This window comes from Arabidopsis thaliana, chromosome 5 (assembly GCF_000001735.4).
Source record: "Arabidopsis thaliana chromosome 5, partial sequence".
NCBI lineage: Eukaryota > Viridiplantae > Streptophyta > Magnoliopsida > Brassicales > Brassicaceae > Arabidopsis > Arabidopsis thaliana.
This window is the reverse complement of record NC_003076.8, coordinates 16,737,360-16,756,543: the sequence shown is the minus strand read 5'-3', so window position 1 is coordinate 16,756,543 and position 19,184 is coordinate 16,737,360. Positions and strand designations below refer to the sequence as shown.

General features: G+C 36.5%; 4 protein-coding genes and 1 pseudogene across 8 annotated transcripts; 2 read left to right on the top strand and 3 right to left on the bottom strand.

Annotated features, from left to right (window-relative positions):
- Positions 1-280: 280 nt before the first annotated feature.
- AT5G41840 (F-box/RNI-like superfamily protein) lies at positions 281-2,108 on the top strand (the record flags this gene model as incomplete). The annotated part of the gene is made up of 3 exons (NM_123549.1): positions 281-1,294; positions 1,417-1,557; positions 1,641-2,108. 3 exons carry the CDS (start codon positions 281-283, stop codon positions 2,106-2,108), a joined length of 1,623 nt encoding a protein of 540 aa, NP_198999.1.
- A 679-nt stretch (positions 2,109-2,787) lies between these two features.
- On the bottom strand, positions 2,788-7,746 carry AT5G41835 (annotated as a pseudogene; the record flags this gene model as incomplete). Its single annotated transcript has 1 exon — positions 2,788-7,746.
- A 3,278-nt stretch (positions 7,747-11,024) lies between these two features.
- On the top strand, positions 11,025-12,908 carry AT5G41830 (RNI-like superfamily protein; the record flags this gene model as incomplete). Of its 2 annotated transcripts, none has more annotated exons than NM_001344423.1 (3): positions 11,025-12,034; positions 12,127-12,267; positions 12,357-12,908. In NM_001344423.1, the coding sequence occupies 3 exons, from the start codon at positions 11,057-11,059 to the stop codon at positions 12,780-12,782; spliced, it is 1,545 nt and encodes a 514-aa protein (NP_001330477.1). The 2 variants fall into 2 exon arrangements, with proteins under 2 accessions (NP_001330477.1, NP_198998.1); NM_123548.1 differs by having other exon boundaries at positions 11,210-12,034; positions 12,357-12,782.
- Positions 12,909-13,016: 108 nt separating this feature from the next.
- RGTA2 (RAB geranylgeranyl transferase alpha subunit 2) lies at positions 13,017-15,951 on the bottom strand. Of its 2 annotated transcripts, NM_001344422.1 has the most exons (9): positions 15,871-15,951; positions 15,631-15,799; positions 15,398-15,557; positions 15,103-15,308; positions 14,929-15,036; positions 14,090-14,851; positions 13,832-14,000; positions 13,579-13,750; positions 13,104-13,487 (listed from the first exon to the last, which is right to left on the bottom strand). In NM_001344422.1, the coding sequence occupies exons 2-9, from the start codon at positions 15,738-15,740 to the stop codon at positions 13,111-13,113; spliced, it is 2,064 nt and encodes a 687-aa protein (NP_001331841.1). In that variant the 5' UTR covers positions 15,741-15,799; positions 15,871-15,951; the 3' UTR covers positions 13,104-13,110. The 2 variants fall into 2 exon arrangements, with proteins under 2 accessions (NP_198997.1, NP_001331841.1); NM_123547.2 differs by lacking the exon at positions 15,871-15,951 and having other exon boundaries at positions 13,017-13,487; positions 15,631-15,775.
- An 802-nt stretch (positions 15,952-16,753) lies between these two features.
- AT5G41810 (Avr9/Cf-9 rapidly elicited protein) lies at positions 16,754-18,482 on the bottom strand. Of its 2 annotated transcripts, none has more exons than NM_180787.2 (2): positions 17,993-18,477; positions 16,754-17,686 (listed from the first exon to the last, which is right to left on the bottom strand). In NM_180787.2, the coding sequence occupies exons 1-2, from the start codon at positions 18,240-18,242 to the stop codon at positions 17,070-17,072; spliced, it is 867 nt and encodes a 288-aa protein (NP_851118.1). In that variant the 5' UTR covers positions 18,243-18,477; the 3' UTR covers positions 16,754-17,069. The 2 variants fall into 2 exon arrangements, with proteins under 2 accessions (NP_851118.1, NP_568598.3); NM_123546.3 differs by having other exon boundaries at positions 16,881-17,659; positions 17,993-18,482.
- Between the last annotated feature and the right edge of the window lie 702 nt (positions 18,483-19,184).

Genomic DNA, 19,184 nt, shown 5'->3' with positions numbered 1-19,184 from the left:
GTGTAGACTATTTTAACTAAGCATCGCTCTTGGCTTTGTTCTTCCTTTAATAACTTGTGTTTAATGCTTTCTCCTTTTGACTCAGAATGGTGATCATCTTTTGTTTGTCTTTCATCTTCTTAAATTAGTGCATATAAGATGTATCATGTATTTAACAGATTAAATCTGTATCTTGGTTTCATCAAGTTTAATCCTCATGGTGGATTAAAAACCGTGCAATGAATATTCTGAGAAAATTGACTCATTCAAGTTGTAATTGTTGATCAGTCTCTGTCTCAAGATGAAATCGAGGAAGAAGGTTGTTGTTGGTGTTTCTGGAGATAGAATCAGCGGTTTACCAGACGCACTCATTTGCCACATCTTATCATTCCTTCCAACAAAAGAAGCTGCTTCAACTACTGTTCTTGCCAAAAGATGGAAGCCTTTGCTTGCTTTTGTTCCAAATCTTAACTTTGATGACTCCATCTATTTCCATCCTCGAGCGAGAAGAAACAAGTATTCTAAAAGTTACGAAAGTTTTATGAGTTTCGTGGATAGTGTATTGGCTTTGCAAGCGAAAACGAAAACTCCGTTGAAGAGGTTTCACGTCAAGTGTGAAGATGTTGTTGATCAATCTTGGGTTCTTGAATGGATACCCAAAGTCTTGAAACGTGGTGTGTTAGATATTGATTTACACATCACTTCGTCTCGCAATTATTGTGAAAACTCAAGTTTTTATTCTCTGCCTTCTAAGATCTTTGTAAGCAAGACATTGGTTAGGCTCAAGATACAGTTTCAGGATGGTGTCCATATTGATGTGGAAGGTGGTGTTTCTCTTCCCAAGCTTAAGACCCTCCATCTTGATTATTTTAAGATAGAAACGAGTATGCTTAACAAGCTTCTTTCTGGCTGTCACGCGCTCGAAGAGTTGGTGCTGGCTAATTTGATGTGGGCTGATTCTTCAGAAGATGAAGCTTGCCATGTGTCAGTGTCTATCCCAACCCTCAAGAGACTAAATTTTTGCCGTTCTGAAGATTTCTATGAGGGTGAGTTTCATTTTTATGAAGACTATGATGAGGAGAACATTAACGAGGGAGTGTCATTGTCGTTTGATAATCCGAATTTGGTTTACCTTGAATATTCTGATGTTATTGTGGACAAGTATAAACAAGTAAGTTTTGACTCGCTTGTCGAAGCTAATCTTAGACTTCGAAAGACACCCGATCAGGATGAAACAGACAAGGTTAATGTAACAAAGCTTCTCATGGGAATACACAATGTTAAGATCCTTTACTTGTCTGATGACACTCTTGAGGTTAGTATCATCTTTCTACTAATCTTATTATTAACCACTTTTGTTTCTATTAGTAGAGCAATGATTAAGGGCTCACAATTCATAACTCAGTGATGTTGTATTTGATTTGGTTTGTGTTTCAGGTCCTTTCTTGCTGCCGAGAAAGAATACCGGTATTCGACAACCTACTCGAGTTAACTATCAAGACTACACCATATGTAGGTTGGAAATCATTGCCACCTCTACTTAAGAGTTGTCCAAGTCTAGAAACATTGGTCTTCGAGGTACTATTCACATCCTTTAGAGCAATTGTTGAAACGTTTTAAGCAAATAGTTTGATTATGAAACTGATTCTTTTATGTTTCAGGGGCTGCATCACAAGTATACAAAGAGATGTGGGGACAAGGACGGCTGCTTGTGCAAATATGAGAATCATTGGGGGACGAAGAAGAAGAAGAATGTCCGTACTTGCTTATCATCAAGTCTGGTGAAGGTTCTAAAGATATTGAAGTTTGGTGAAACTTTTGAGGATGAGAATGAGGATGGTCTTGATGTTGATCATGATGACTATGATGATGAAGATGCTGTGTCTTGTGATGAAGTTGGTGGTGTCGTAGAGGAGCAGATAGAGCATGTCAAGCACTTCCTAGAGACAATGCCGGTTCTTAAACAAGTGATATTGTACTACAATACACCAAAAGATGAAGATGTGATGAAAGTGTTCAAGAAACTTGAGAAGCTTCCTCGAGTAGCGTCAGCTAATTGCAATGTCCAAATATCATCGAAGAACCTCAGCTTGTCATCTACTTCGACTAAACGAGGTACTCTTCTTTAGAAGATTCTTCTTGTGGTTTATCAGCCATGGATATTGTCTCAGGCTAAACTCAATCCAAGATTCTCTTGTTTCTGCCTTTTGTTCTTTCCTTTACTGACTTGGTTTAATGTCTTTTTTTTTTCCTTTTGACTGAGAATATTGGTTATCTTTTGTTTGTCTCTCTTCTCTTCCTTCTAAGAAAATTAGCACTCGTTTGTTTTCCTTTTGAACATGATCACATTTTGCGTGAACAAAAAGTTTTAAATTAGCACTCATCAGTTTTTAAATTAATTACAAAATCTAACCTAAAATTAAATTTAAAAACAGATACGAGTATTACAAATATTCAAAATAGATACACGAGACTGAGAAAGTAAAGACGTAAAGATCAAAGAGAAATTTACAGGTTTTTCAAGCTTTTTAATTTTTCATTTCTAACAAGCTGAAATCATCCATTTAATCTGATGTGGCAGATATTAATGTGATGTGTAGTATTTGTGATGTTTTGATTGGTTTCTTGTTTTAATGATGTGCCACCTTCTCATCACACAAAAAGGCTGATGTGTCAAAGTTACAGAGAGTTTTATTTCAGTTTAATTGTATTGATATTTTATTTTAGAAATTTATATAGAATTAAACATATTTTTACAATATTTCTATGGAACTTTTTTTTTTTTTAACAACTACTACTACAACGTTATTAGATTGTATAAGGTTGATACAAATAAGAGAGTAAGAAACGAGGAGGAACAATAAAGGACTGATACAGAGTAGTAGTAGACAAAACATATTGAGCCATCTTATCTGCAGCACTATTTCGTTCACGATTGACGTGGAGAAGAGTGACGTTGGATAGTTTTGCCATCCAATGACGAATATCGAACAGGAGATCCCCTATTTGAGAATGATCATCACCATTATTGATAGTTGTTATAAGTTCTTGGTTGTCTCCTTCAAAGCAAACATTTCTTATTCCACGAGCCCAGACTATTTGAAGGACATGTAACAACCCAGTAGCTTCCGCCTGTAAAGGTGACTGAGTCGATGGTAGTTTTGCACAGCCTGTAAATAAAACTTTTCCTTCATCGTCCCTTATCAACCATCCCGTATTTGTAAAAGATCGTCCCAACATAAAGCCACTGTCAAAATTACACTTCACCCATCCTCTTGGCGGTGATCGCCATTGAGAACCTCTATCTTGACCCGTATTTTTGTTTAATTGGCTACCTCTTGTGTCTTCAGTATAATTGTTTGCTTCCAGCCATTCATTTGCCTCGGATCGTCCCATGTGTACTTCGGTTTGTGGCAGTCGCATGATCTTTTTGAAAAGGAAATCATTTCGGGACTTCCATAGTCTCCACACAATCCAAAACGGCAATAAACGTTGAAAATGAGGCAGGGAGGGAATATGAGCGAACTGAATCATGAGACCAAAGTTATATTCTAAGCTATCCGAGAATCTGTTGTGGCCCACAATACTATTGGCGTGCTTCCACACTACATCAGCGAAAGGACAAGTAAAGAGAATATGGTTCACCGTTTCATCCGCCTGACAACATTTTTGACATATAGGATCTGCAGGGATCATCCTTGTTCGGAGCTGAGTAGCAGTTGCCAAGGCACCAGATAAGCATCGCCACAGGAAATGACATATTTTGGGAGTAATAGGTAATTTCCAGATTTCCTTCTTTAAGGCAATAGAACCTGGTGGAGGAAGAATAGCATCTTCTTCATCGAAATGGACATGAGTCGCAACCCAATATCCTGATCTAACACTGTACTGAGCATTCTTTGTGTATGCCCATTCATAGGAATCTTGTACTGCATACTTTGAGAGATAAAGGCTCTCGGCTAGCTGTTGGTCCTCCGGGTTTAGAACACCTTCAAAGATCACTGGATTCCATTCTCGTAAACCTTCCTTCCAAAGATCTGACACCGTCAGATTAGGAATCACAGCCGGTCCATAAGCTGGTCTTGGTGGTATCGTAGGCAACCATGGGTCCTCCCATACCCTTGTATCTTGACCATTTCCTAAACAAACTCGTAATTCTTGACAAAGTAACTCTTTTCCATGTTGTATAGAACGTCATCCAAAAGATGTATAGGTTCCTGTCACCGCTTCCAAATAAGAGGTTTGAGGATGATACATACCTTTATAAAGACGGGCCAAAAGACTCTGAGGATTTCTCAAAATTCTCCAAGCCTGCTTCGCCAGCAAAGCTCTATTGAAATGATGGAGATCTTTGAAACCAAGTCCTCCTTCTTTCTTTGGTAATGTCATTCGCTTCCAAGCAATCCACGGTATTTTTCGCTTTCCTTTCTCTTTACCCCACCAAAATGTAGTTAGAACACTTTGAATTTCATCACAAATTGAGTGCGGCAACATGAAACAGTTCATGGAATATACAGGCAAGGCTAGCGCAATCGATTTTATAAGAATTTCCTTTCCAGCAGGGGAAAGAAACTTGTTAGACCATCCCTCTGTTCTTTCTTTCACACGTTTGACTATGTACTCAAACATTTCAACTTTTTTCCTTCCAAACTGCTCAGGTTGACCAAGATATTTCCCTCCCCCACCAACGTTATTGATATTAAGAATACGTTGCAGTCTTCGTCTTTTCACTTCCGGGATTTTCATTCGAAAGATAATCGATGACTTTGAATAATTAATCATCTGTCCTGAAATCTCCTCATATCTCTTGAAAATGTTCACCATATTCTGACAATTAGTCTCAGTTGCGCGACAAAAAAATAGTGAATCATCCGCGAAGAGGAGATAAGATATCACAGGACATTCCCTCTCTAATTGCATACCATGAACTTGTCGGGTCACGACCGCTTTATCTAGCATTTGGCTTAACACCTTTGCGCAGAAGAGAAACAAATACGGGGATAAAGGATCACCTTGGCGGATACCCCGTGTAGGTTGAATATGACCATAAGAAGACCCATTGATCAGAACCTCATAAGTGACGGTCCGAACACACGCCATTATCCAGTGAAGCCATCTACTATCGAAACCCAGCTGACATAAAACTCGTTCCAAGAAGTTCCACTCTACCCGATCATAGGCCTTGCTTATATCAGTTTTAATCGCCAAATACCCATTCTGGCACTCCCTCTTCGACTTGAGTGAATGTAGAAGCTCATGAGCCACTAGTACATTGTCAGATATATTACGACCAGGGACAAAGGCTGCCTGAGAATCTGAGATTATAACTCCCAAACAATTCTTGAGCCGCATCGTCAAGATTTTCGAAATAATCTTATAGTTCACCGTGCATAGGCTTATAGGACAGTAGTCAGCTGCATGGAGAGGATCCAGAGTCTTTGGAATGAGACAAATCTGCGTATGATTGATTGATTTGTCTAACTCCCTAGAGTCAAAGAAGTGACGAACCATCATACAGACATCTTTCCCAACTAAGTCCCAAAATTGGTGATAGAAGGCTGTAGTGAAACCATCAAAACCCGGTGCTTTGTCTGCCCCAATTAGAAACACAACGTCTTTAATTTCCTGGTCTGAAACCGGACTAGTCAGGTTCCTGTTCATTTCAGACGTGACTTTTAGTTCAATCCCAGCGATAATATCTTCACAATCTGCGGTCTGGTCTGTGGCGAAAAGATGTTGGAAGTAGCTTTCGAAAACTTTGCCAATAGCTTCACCTCGCACGTGTTCAACGCCACTGTCATCTGTTATAGATTTTAACCTATTCCGAGCTTTTCGTACTTTAGCTACTGCATGAAAATATTTGGTGTAGCGGTCACCAGTCTTCATCCAATTATTTATGCTCTTTGATTTCCAGAATTGCTCCTCATCTCTGTATGCTTGGTTGAGGTCTCTTCTTAGGCCGTGAGGCTTATGCAAAGGAGTAGAATGATTCCGCTCTGCATCATCCAACTGAAATTTTAGAGAATGTATAGCTTCTGCAGAATTTACCTTATTTCGCCTCTTCCACAAAGATAATTTTTTGCGGCACGACTTCAACTTATTTTGAATTCCTCCCATGTCATCTGTTACCCCCCGAGTCCAGCCTCTTTCCACTGAGTTAACAAAATCATCACACCGAGAGTAGCGTTTATCATACCGAAACTGACCTCTCTTTGCTTGCACCTCCTCTGCAATATCAATAATAACAGGGACATGATCTGATCCTGCCAATTGTAAGAATTCTGACTCTGAAGCTGGATACATAGACTGCCAATCTGAATTGATGAAAACTCTATCCAAAAAACCTTCAATTGTTTCCCTTTGTCTCTTCCCCACCCAACTAAAAGGGTTTCCTTTATATTTGAGATCTGTCATAGTGCAGCAATTGATCATGTTGTTAAAATTTCTGCAACTATTGACACTCCGAGGACGTCCTCCCTTCTTTTCAGGAGCGTTCAAAATTTCATTGAAATCTCCACACATCATCCAAGGGCCATAACGATTCATTGATAATCGTTGTAATTTCTCCCAAAGGTAGTGTCTCTCACTTGGAATAGGGTGCCCATAGATGCAAGATAAGTAGAACTTAAAAGATTTATATTGAATATAGAGATCTACTAATCTTACATCATGAGAAACAACTTGAACTGAAAGGTAGTCTTTCCAGAAAACAGCCAAACCCCCACTTAAACCCCTAAGAGAAACTATACACATGTTTTGAAAACCCAAGCTGACTCCCAAATCTCTGATGTAGTTGTCCTGTTGCTTGGGTTTAATAAGGAACATCAAGTCCAAGAGATACACACGTTGCATCTCCTCTAGACGTCGAACTGTCAAGGGTTGTCCCATTCCCTGACAGTTCCAAAATCCAACTCTCATGGGACTGGTGGTGGTACCGGCCCCACCGCGGCTCCGTCAATTTGGTTGTTGTGAGAGCTTTCTCCTGAACCACTGCCTTCCTCCATGTTGTTGAACATACTCTGGAAACCAAATCCTATCTTTTTCTTACGGGGGCTGAAGCTCTCGTCATCTTCATAGATCTGTTTCCTCTTGCGAAGCTCCCTGTCAAGTAACTCCTTCGCACTTGGAGGGGCCCCTGAATCAGTAACAAAAGAAGGAAAAGTGTTAATAGTATTGATACCCTCACTTGCCCATTCACCAGATGAAATGCCTTCAAGTGCATTGTGATGAGGATCAATGTCGGAAAGCTGGCCCCTCATCCCTTGTTCAGCAATGTTTTGGTTCCCTTGAGGATTATCATTCCCCTCAGCAACATCATCAATGACAGGTGGGCCATTCTCGCCAAGTTCTTCAATCTGCCCACCTGGATTGCCCTGAACCATCTGGTTCCCTTCATCATTATCGTCATTGTCGCCATCAGAGTTCTCCAAGCCACCATCATGTAGTAAGCAGCGACCAGAATCATGCGTCAATCATCCCACAGACAGCACAGAAACCACGAAGACGTTCATAGAAGAAACTTAGGATAGTGTTGACTCCTGGTGAGAATTGATAATTGCGTTGGAAACGCAGGGGAGTATCCACATTCCACGCCACACGAACTCGGACAAATTGCACCCGTGAAACATTGTCTTCATCAAAGTCGACATCAATCTTGTCGCCAAGAGACATAGCAATTGAGTCAATCACCCCACGATTCAGGAACTGTAGTGGTATACCTCTGATTTGGATCCAAAAGGGTATGAAGTTGAGTGTGAATGGGTCCATTTCTGGGTGCCACTTCTGGAGGACCAGCATTCACTCCGCATAGGACTATGGACCTCTCCGGAGAACAGTTTCCAGGAATAGTTTCTATGGAACTTTATTTGAAATATTTTACTTTAAACATCTGATGGGCGATTATTTCAATTTTGTCAGTAAGATATTGTTTAACAATATAGTCGGTCGTCATTATTATTTTTTTTCCAAGTTTTATCAAACAAATGTCTTTACTAAAATTTTAAATATTTGTCTCGAAAAACTTATTACATTTAGGAAATAAATCTTCTGAAAACCCTAGAATTCACAATATATTGACCATCTTATATAAATATACGTCACTCTGAATTCTATAACATAATCTTAATTAAATCTATTTGCTCGGCCTCCTATTTTTTCTCCTTACTTTTCAAAACAACCAAAGGACATGACGACGGTGTTCGAGAAAAGTCCTTAGTAATCTGGAGACGAGATATTCCGTGCTTTACTCAAACAGGTAATAATCTCATATCATCGAACTCCTTCAATTTCTCAAGTTGTTTTTTTTTCCGGTCGTAGATAGAAAGATGAACACGAATTAGTTTCCGTGAAATTTTGGGCTACCCAGATCTAGATGATCCGTGAAACAACTATCCAGATCCGGATCCACTGGATCCATTATCCAACTATCCGGATCTGGATCTATAAACCAACTATCCGGATTTGGATCCGTTAGATCCATAAAACAAATTTCAAGATCTAGATCCGCCAATATATGCGACTATACATATCTGCAAAAAAATAGATGAAAATAAGATTAACTATTATTTCAATGAGTAAAAAGGTTAACAGAAAATATCATATAAAATATCTAAATATCTGAATTTGGATCCATAAGCTTTGGACACCTATTTCCAGAATTGTATCAAAACTCAGATCCATGATATTTTGCATGTCCCTTGTTATGGATAATCTTGCTGATTTCATTTTTTTATTGTATATAATATTTTTTGTTGAGCAATATATTTAATATTTTTTTAAAAAAATGTTTGGGGTATGATTGGTTGGGCAATAGAATATGTATAAAGCCCAGACCTGGGCATTCGGTTAACCATTCGGTTTCGGTTCGGTTGTGCATGGTTTCGGTTATTTTGGTTATAGTAATATAAGAACCATTTGGACAGGCCTGGGTATTCGGTTTTGGTTCGGTTGCGTATGGTTTCGGTTATAGTAATATAAGAACCATTTGGATATTTGAGGAATTTTGGTTCGGTTCGGTTCAGATATTTTTCGGTTCGGTTCGGTTCGGATATTAAACTTGGTAACCATAAATAAACCAAAACCGAAATAACCGACTAAAAAACGAAACAACTAAAACAATTGACCAATAACTGATATAGAACGTACGTAAAAAAAGACATATTCACAACTCACAAAGATGCAAATATGGTCCATACTCTCCATAATATTAAAACACCTGATTCACAACTCACGAAATTCAACTTGCAAACTAATAAAGAGAATAACATAGTTAAGTCTCAATACATACAATATATGTGATATATTATCTATCATACATATATGCTTTGGTTATCCTTTGGTTATCGGTTACTAACCTAACCGAAACCGAAATCTAAGACATATAATATCCAGCCGGTTATTTTAAACTATCCAAACCCGAACCAAACCATGTTTTTTGGTTCGGTTCGGTTATTCGGTTAGCGTTTTTTTTGCCCAAGCCTAATAAAGCCAACAAAAAAGCTACAATCCTTATGGTAGCTTTCCTATTTTTTTCACAGCCTAAACAATATTTTTGTTATATTTTGGTTGTAAGTACAATTTTTTAGAATACAATGTTATGGTATTTAGGTGGGATGTACCATTTTTTTCTTCCTCTTTCCACTTTGTTTTTTTTTTAAAACAATTATTATAGTTTCATCCATATATATTATGAAAATTTATTTTTGTGGATATAAGTATTCTGCAAAAAAACTTCTTTATGAAATATATATATATATATATATAACTCTTTTTATTGGGTTATATATATATATATATATATATATATAAGTCAGATCGTTTCTTAAATACATCATATATATGTTATGTATATCATAATTTATAAAATTGATATTTGAGAATAATATTATATAACACATAACTATTATTTACCAATTTTATTTTTGTTTAAAAATACATACATACAATCCAAATTTAATTGCTAAATCCAATTTACTTATATAATAATTTTATATTAGTAAAAATATACTACCTAATTTCTACATAAATAAAACCTACAGCTACAATCATTACAGCTAAAATAAAGTTTTTATTGCAATAAATCTACAGATACAGACGAACCAATCACCCAGTTTTTCAAAATATATAGAAACCAAATAGTATTTTTATAGAAGAATTTCACTTATTTAATTTAGTTTATAAATTATACTATGACCATTTAAAGTGAATTTCATTGATGGTCTTCTTAATTAGAGACCCATCAATAAGAGTATGAAAAATTGTAATTAGTGAGGAGAAAGAGTAGGAAGACTCTCTTAAACAACAAACTCTAAAAAATCCAAATTACATTTTTCCTGTTATGATTGGTTATAATTTTTTTTTATAGTTTAGAATTTAATTAAACAATTTAATTACATTAAAAACACTAATAGTTAATTATATTAGTAAGAGACTCATAGAGAGGCTAGTGGTGGAGGCAAAAAAATTGTTTATAGGGATCATAATAATTTCTTACATTAATGTTTTTTATATAATTTCAAAAATAAAAGTATTATTAAAAGTTATTTCTTAAAAATTCACCATAGAATCATTCATATTTTCATATTTTGTAACTGTGTTATTATTGTTTTGCTTGTCAAAGTATATTTTTAATTAAAAATTAGATAATTACTTGAAAATATCGAGGTCATTTTTCAATATATATATTATAGAAAATATCTTTTAATATAATGAATTTTAAATTTAAATAATATCATAATTTATGGAAATATTGCAAAACTATAATTTATGGAGTTAAATTATAAATTATATAAATATAAGGCATTATTATATAAAATAGAAATATAATATTTTTAAGAATATTTCTTTTTAGAATAGAGAATACATGCATACTTTGTTGAGAAACCCTCTCTATTTTAGAGTTAAATATAGAGCTAATGAAATGGTCTAAAAAAAGTTTTCTCCATTTTTCATTCTTATGGTCTCACTTCTCATTTGGTATGTCTCTCCAACGATTTTGGTTTTGTGGGCACGTGCTTCTTCTTACAAGACTTACATGTCTTTGTTCAGGTTGTAAGTGTTGATCTGTTTCTTTCACAAAATGGGTTCGAAAAAGAAGTGTTTTGATGGTCCTAGAGATATAATCAGCGGTTTACCAGACGCACTCATTTGCCACATCTTATCATTCCTTCCAACAAAAGAAGCTGCTTCAACTACTGTTCTTGCCAAAAGATGGAAGCCTTTGCTTGCTTTTATGCCAAACCTTGACTTTGATGAATCCTTCTATTTCGATCCTCTAATGACTTGTGAAGAGAGGAGAAAGGGTTCTGAAAGTTTTATGCTTTTCGTGGGTAGTGTATTGACTTTGCAAGCGGAAGCGAATGCTACGTTGAACAGATTCTACGTTAAGTGTGAAGGTGTTGATCAAAACTCGGTGCTTGAATGGATACCTAAAGTGTTGAAACGTGGTGTGTTAGATATTGATCTACATATCCCGTCATCTCGCGGTTTTGGTTCCAACTCGACTTTTTATCCTCTGCCTTCAGAGATCTTTGTGAGCAAGACATTGGTTAGGCTGAAGATACAGTTTCAGGATGGTGTCAACGTTAATGTGGAATGTGATGTTTCTCTTCCAATGCTTAAGACTCTCCATCTTGATTATGTTAAGATGGATACTAGAATGTTTCAGAAACTTCTTTCTGGCTGTCACATGCTCAAAGAATTATTGCTGATGAATTTGATATGGGAGGAGTCTTCAGAACCTGAACCTTGCTACGTAACCGTGTCTGTCCCAACTCTGAAGATACTAAAATTTTCTCGTTTTGAAAATTTTGTGAAGGCTAAAGATTTTAAACCGATCGTGTTATGGTCATTTGATATTCCAAATCTAGTCTACCTAGAGTACTTGGATACAATTGCGGACAAGTATCAACATGTGAGGTTTGACTCGCTTGTTGAAGCTCGTCTTGGTCTTTGTAAGACCTCTAAACAGATTAAAAATGACAATAATAATGTAACAAAGCTTTTCATGGGAATATGTAATGTCAAGATTCTCTACTTGACTGAAGATGCTCTCAAGGTTAGTCACATCTTTCTCCTAATCTTTTAAATTTCTACTCAGATATTGACAAGTGAGTAATTATATATGTCGTTGATTTGGTTTTCTTTTAGGTACTTGGTTGCTGCCGTGAAACAATGCCGGTATTCGAGAATCTGATTCAGTTAACTATTAAGACTGGACTACATGTAGGATGGAAATCATTACCACCTCTACTCAAGAACTGTCCAAATCTACAAACCCTTGTCTTCGAGGTACTGTATACATCCTATAAATCAATGACTGAGATGCTTTTGAAACACACACATAATCAGACTTTGATACTAATTCTTTTATGTTTCAGGGACTGAATCATATATATAGGAAAAGAAGATCTTGCGGGGACGAGAATAGGCCGTGCATGTGCAAAAATCTGGATAATATGAGGGTGAAGAAGGATATTGATGCTTGCCTATCATCAAGTTCGGTAAAGGTTATAAAGATATTGAACTTTGGTGACACTGGTGATTTTTGTCAGTTTTGGGAGATTGAAGAAGATTGTGAGTTTTGGGAAATTGTTGAAGATGTAGCGGATCACATAAAGCAGGTCAAGCAATTCCTAGAGACAATGCCGGATCTTGAACAAGTGACATTGTACTACAATACACCACAGGATGAAGATGTGATGAAAGTGTTCAAGAAACTTAAGAAGCTTCGTAGAGTAGCTTCAGCCAAGTGTGAGGTCCAAATAATCTCTGATAACCTCAACTTATCATTTACTTTCCGTTAGAAGATCTTTTCCGGTTTCTCAGCCATGGACATGTTTCAGGCAATCCAGCTGCTACAAGTTTGCTATAAAAACTCTGTTTCTTCCTTTTGTTATTTCCTTTTTCTTCTTTTTATTGGCTTTTGTCTTACAAACCTGTGAACCTGTTGTGTTCTTTTGTTGATTTTAGTAATGAATTTGTGTTTTCTTATGTTTTTAATTCGACGTGTTTGAAACTTGCTTGTCAGGTTAAACCAAATCAAACACACAAGTGCCATAATTTATTTAGTTAGGTCTGAACCAAAAAAACGAAAAAAATTTCTTAAGTAAAAAGAAGTGGCCTAACTAACATTTAACTTGTGAGTTTGTGGCCATCAAGCCATACAAGCTTTGGCACAACCTGGCGGACAAAGGAGCTGAACTCTTCTCCTGCAAATATTAGGTCGTTGCCTCTAATATCTAACTGCTTCAGTTTCATCAAATCTCTAAGCACCAAATACGCATCCTGGTATTTATTAGGCACCTCTCTTCCAGTTTCACCCGAATTAGAGAGCGGCGAAGAACAAAGGTACCTTGTTGTGTCTACTGGGAGTTCCCCACAGATGTGGTTATGTGAAACATCCAACACTCTAAGCTGCTTAAGATGTCTTAAAGAGTCAAGCGCTGAAAAGCTCCTGATTCTGTTGTGACTCAGATTTAGGCAACAGAGAAGCTGCATCGCCTCCAATCCTACATACAGACCCATACATATTTTAAAGTTGCAACAACTGATACTGAACAAGACTCAAAAAGAGTTAGAAAACACTACATAATGTAGTACCTTCAGCTGAATGAAGCTCATTGTGACTGAGATCTAACATTTGGACAAATAGCAACTTCTCGACCGCGGCTATCCGAGATAGTGTTAAGTTATTGAGCCTTAAACATATAATATTGTTCATATTCCTGTACCGAAAGAGGTGTCTGGACATGGATTCAGTTCTTGAAGTCACCTGTGCATCAACATTCTCTGTATGACTTGAGAGATTTAAGAGTAGAAACTCAACTTAAGAGATTCAGGAAAAAGTATGTACCTTGTGGATTAGAGCTACGCTGTGCTCATCCTTGTAGTACTGGTTATGCCAAGAATCAAGAGCCATTAGATCGTTATACAGTTGGAGGATTTCTTTATAATGGACACCATTTGAGATCATAGTTTCCTCAGCCATCAAAAGCCTTGCAAGAATGAGCTTTCCAATTTTGCTAAACAAGGAAAGAACAAGAACTCAAAAGGTCAAGAGACTACATACAAATTTCTCTTTTCCATTAAATCTAGAAAGATTATTTTGTACCTGTCAGGCAAAGTACGAAAAAGTTCAATCTCTATCTTTATAGCTTTCTTACGCCACTCAAAACCCGTATCAGCGTTTAAGGCGGTAAGAGAATTCAAATCATTCGACAGTGCATTATCATCCCAATTGTCAAAACCATCCGTCCATGAAACAATGCTTTCTTGTTGTGACAACTCTACTTCGACAGTGTCATGAATACGCAGTGTAAATACAAACTCATAAGGAGCGGTCAAGTTACATCCCATGGAAGAAACAATTCCTCCAAGGCTGACCTTGACTTTGGTTTCCTTACGACTAAAGCAAGGTTCTCTACAGTCAAATTTCAGACGAGCAACCCAAACACAAGAGTCCACTTGAGAGTTTTTCTTATCCGAAACTGGTTCCCAAACAAGGTCTTTGAGTTCAGATCCAATAGTAACAGTTGACGAGCTTACTCCACTTACGGCTTGGTCAAAGTAAAGAATCAGTGGAAAAGAACCAGACTCGGAACAGAAAGTAGTCAACTTAGTAGTAGAAGAAGAGGCATTGAAGCAGTCAGGTCCAGATAGAATGATAATGGAACCATCTGAAGGCCACGAGGAAAAGCGAAGAGGAATCTCCATTTTAACAGTCTGATCAAGAAGCCAAAGGTAATAAAACCAGCCACTTTGTTTCTCTTCTAACGTAAAAATAGCACTATGTACATAATCCAATTCACGACGAATCGTTTCCTTTGGCATAAACCCATCAGCCTTTTTTGCCACTAAACTTGAAACAAGTACACTGCAGAAACAACAGCAAATTATATACATCTCTCTCTCTCTCACCATCTAACTAGTTCTTTAAAAATGCAAGCATACCTACGATAATGCCACGCAGAATAGATGGTGAAACTAATATCACTGATCATATCAGTTGTATACTGCAACTCATCCTCTTCTGACGTCTTGGTTAGCTCCACAACAAACCTGAAACAAGACAAGATATGAAGAAATTGACAATGTGAATCAAGCAAGGCCCTGTATTTCTCTCACCTGCGATAGTTCCAAGCGTGAAAGTTCCTGCTGGGATCGTCTTGCTTTTCATCGTCTTGCTTTTGATGGGCTTGCTTTTGATAGTCGTTCAAAAGTTGCAATTCATTTTCTAAGGAGGGATAATAATGCCCTTTTTTACTCAAAACCCACTTTCGATGATACCAAGCCCCATATGACTTGACATTCCTCTCCAAGGCATTTTGTACCTGAGGATTAACAACCAAGAGATCATGAGAAAACTTTCACATGAATGGGATGTGCAAGCTAACACAGCTAGCAATTATAAACCACTCACGACTCCTAGTTCTTCATCGATAATTGAGTTGACCAAGCTTGGATCAGAGTCCTCGTCGAGTCGGGACTCGAAGGCGAGCTTCGGATAGTTCCAAGCAGTGTAGAACTCTGGATTGGTTATTAGAAGCTTCGCGCTTAATTGAATTGCTTCCTTTGTGTAACTGGAAAACCAAAATCAAATGATTGGTTGGTTGAGAGAGAAAGGAAAGAGAAGAAGAAGAAGACTGTATGTACATCTTTTGATGGTGATTGGACATGAACTGGGACTGGAGAGACCGGAGCTCAAGGGCTTTAGCTGCGGTCTCCTCTGGATTCGGATCCTCCTCTCTCTTACGACCGTGCATTGAGATATAGGGAATTGCTTCACAATGACGTTTTCTTGTTTAGGGTTCCCACCGGAAACCTAAAAACAACAATCTTATTATATAAAGGAACCGGTCCGAGTAAACCGAGTTTAATCAAAAATTACGATACCGGTTCAATTGAAAATTACGAACATGCTTTCTTGTTTTTTGGTAAACACATGCTTTCTTCTTTTGACTGAGAATGGTGATAATGTTTTGTTTGTCTCTCTTCTTCTAGACTGCTGAAGAAAATTAGCACTCAGTGTTTACTTCTTGGAATGGATGACACTTTCTTCATTATTATGAATTGCTATATATTAAGCAACGCCACTGCACTTAATAGAGTTATTATACAGACTAAAATCTTCGAGAACGATCAAGAAACAGAGCAAAACAGAACAACTAATCATCTTTCATCATTTTCACATATCGTTACAATCATTCATTGACTAACCTTTAATTTAGTGGAATTAGATGAAATAAGACAAAATGAATTTATAGGACTTATCAATTTTTCGTAGTCCGTAGATTCAAAGCAAAACGTATAATATAATGTCATTATTTTCGCCGTACGCAAATAAATCGAGGTTATGGTACATAGATAGAGGAGACATATCTCATCAAAACATCAACGTTATTGAAGACGTTGCAATGCATTAAATAAAACCAAGGTGTATACTATATACTATTATTATATCTACCTTTCATTTATTAAGGAACACTTTAATTGACTTATCCTATAGACCCTACCTCATGTCGTGCATCAATCACAAAATTTATAACAAAAATTTGTATTTTAACTTTGTGTCTACTTACATGAAGTAGTTAAAATTCATAACAAAATCAATAATAAATCAAACGCGCAAACATAACGTGAGTCCACACCTAATTTTCAATACTCACAAGTCACCATGAAAATGACTCATTAAATATGAATTGTTAATAAATATATTCCACTATATCTGAACGTAACTCCATCACATATTTTTCAACTTCAACACAAAACCGTCACGTAGTTTCCTTTATAACCCTTGCTATTGTTATACATCACATTCAAAGGTAGATAAAATCTACACTAAACGGTTACGATACGTACGTTGCATATCATAAATGCATCAAAATTCAATTCTACACATTAATTATTGAAAAGAAAAAAAAAACTTCTATACATTCACATACGTCCAAGGTTCAACACGATTATTCATTTCCAAAATGTATATTTTATAAAAACAAAAAGGGAAAAAAAAAATAACTCTAATCTCATAAGTCATATAACATGTTTATATTTATTAATTTATATCAAATATACGACTTAGATTAATATTATAATCATGCACATGAAATACCAACGACTCTACTCGCCGGGAATCTCTCGGACACGGTCTTCCTAACAAGAGAGTTGATCTCGGGGCTCACTTCTTTCTCCGTTGACTCTGGAATAGTTGTCAACGAACCCGATTTGTCGTAAACGACGTAGTATCGATCTTTATCGCCACCGCCGTGACCCACCGCCTTGTAGACCGGCGAAGAAGGAGTGGTTAAGCTTTGGTGCTGTTTAGGTTTGAACATTGACTTCAAGAATCTCTGTAGAGAACGAGAGATCTTGTTCGAGTGTTTCTTTCCACCGGAGGAGGAGGAAGAAGAAGTTGTCGGTGGAGGAGGAAGAGGAGGAGAGTACTCCGGCGAAAGTGAGCTGAGAGAAGGGATACGGCGGTCAGGGAGGTGAGACATGGACATAGTTCTGGCGGAGGAAGCAGAGATGGCTGAGTCGAGTTGACGTTTGAACGAGTTGAGCTCGAACGAGTCGTAGAGAGTGCTCCCACAGTCCCATACGTGTGAACTCGTCTTCTTATGCTTCATGTTAGAAAGATTGTTATTGTTGGTCTCTTTCTTCTTCTCCTCTTCCTTTTTGGTGTTTTCTTCGTTTTGACTCGTAAATTTTTGGTCTGCAAAATTTGTGAAACACTACTTAACTTTTGATAATCTCTGTTCCCAAAAGAGTTAACAGGTAAATGAATAAAAAAATTTTAAAAAATTGGAAAAAATTGTAATTCCTATATCTTTTTCACCCAAATTTCTAAGACTTGGTATATAAATGTAAGAGAAAAATTCGAAGGGGTTGTTATATTTTTGTCTCAAATTGTTACATGTAAGCATAACTTAGTTGGTTTAATATATGAATTAGTCATACCAAAAGGATAAGAAGAAGACGTTTTATCAAACATAAAGGGACAAAAAGATTAGAAACTTACCAATTTCCAACTTCTTCTTCATCTCAAGTGATGATGATGATGGTGAGTCAATATTCTTAGAATCAGCTTGTCTTGTTTCATCTTGGTTTTGTCTTGAACCATCCAAAATCTTCATAGTTTCTTGTCCTTTAGTAACCTCCTCATCTGCCTTCTGAATCACCACACACTCTTTCATCTTCTTGATCTCATCCTCCTCTTTAGTTGACATCATTGTCGACTCTACATCTTTTGCTTTGACTTTGATCTCCATCTTTGTATTTTCGTACCAAAGAGAAGAAAAATGAACGCAAGAGATTGATCTATCCCCAAAAATCTTTTTCTTTTGGTTTACAATAACTATATAAAATAGCTAGAAACCTGTGAATTGTAATATCTCGGTGGTTGTTACGTATTGATGGGATATTTATCTATAATATAGTATATGTATGGAGAGAGAGAGAGAAGTGGGTACTTGGTGGTTAATTATGAATGGTCTTATGGGCTTCACGGTCTGATCATTTAACATTTATATATGTATGAACATGAAAGTATTGCAGCTAATGTTTATTAATTAAATATTTAATCCCACGATAACGACGTTCTTAGTGAAAGACAAATAAAAATTCTAAGTTTTTGGTTGAAATTTTGGAATTTTTGGCTCTAATTTAACATTTTTCTAGTAAAATACATAATTATCTCATGTGGCCAAATTTAGATCTATTAATGCTGAAAGTTTCTCAACTAATTGAACTGACCATAATTTTGTATATCACAAAGCTTAATACATTTTTTTAATTATAATTTAGAGTAATTGATAGATATGTTTAAGAAAATAAAAATTGATAGATATGATTGACCCATAAGCTCGATTAAAAATCATTAAATGTCTGGAAAGTGAGAAGTGATATCCTACCTCTACGCGTGTCCCGAGCTTGGTGGAATTTTCACGTGAATGTAATGCAACTGACTATATATTATAGTACTACAATAATCATACTAAACTATCATATTTTAGTGACTTGTGGTAAAATTTGGTTAACCATTATTAAGCCCCAACTCTAGCGTTTACCAAACCATTAGCGAATTTTAAGTTCTATACACGTACGTAATTACATTTTTTTTTTTTGTAAGCTAAATCACATGGATTTTATGAAGTACTCATGTATAGTTAGTTGACAATGACGAAAAATGTAATAAATAAACGAGCTTAAAC

Excerpts from the sequence above, each read along its gene's own strand:
- RGTA2 (NM_001344422.1), bottom strand. The coding sequence starts at position 15,740 with ATGCACGGTCGTAAGAGAGAGGAGGATCCGAATCCAGAGGAGACCGCA. Across the intron at positions 15,309-15,397 it reads TCGATGAAGAACTAGGAGTC|GTACAAAATGCCTTGGAGAG; the intron begins GTGAGTGGTTTA and ends GTTAATCCTCAG. Across the intron at positions 14,852-14,928 it reads TCTGCGTGGCATTATCGTAG|TGTACTTGTTTCAAGTTTAG; the intron begins GTATGCTTGCAT and ends TTGTTTCTGCAG.
- AT5G41810 (NM_180787.2), bottom strand. The coding sequence starts at position 18,242 with ATGGAGATCAAAGTCAAAGCAAAAGATGTAGAGTCGACAATGATGTCA. Across the intron at positions 17,687-17,992 it reads GAAGAAGAAGTTGGAAATTG|ACCAAAAATTTACGAGTCAA; the intron begins GTAAGTTTCTAA and ends CAAATTTTGCAG.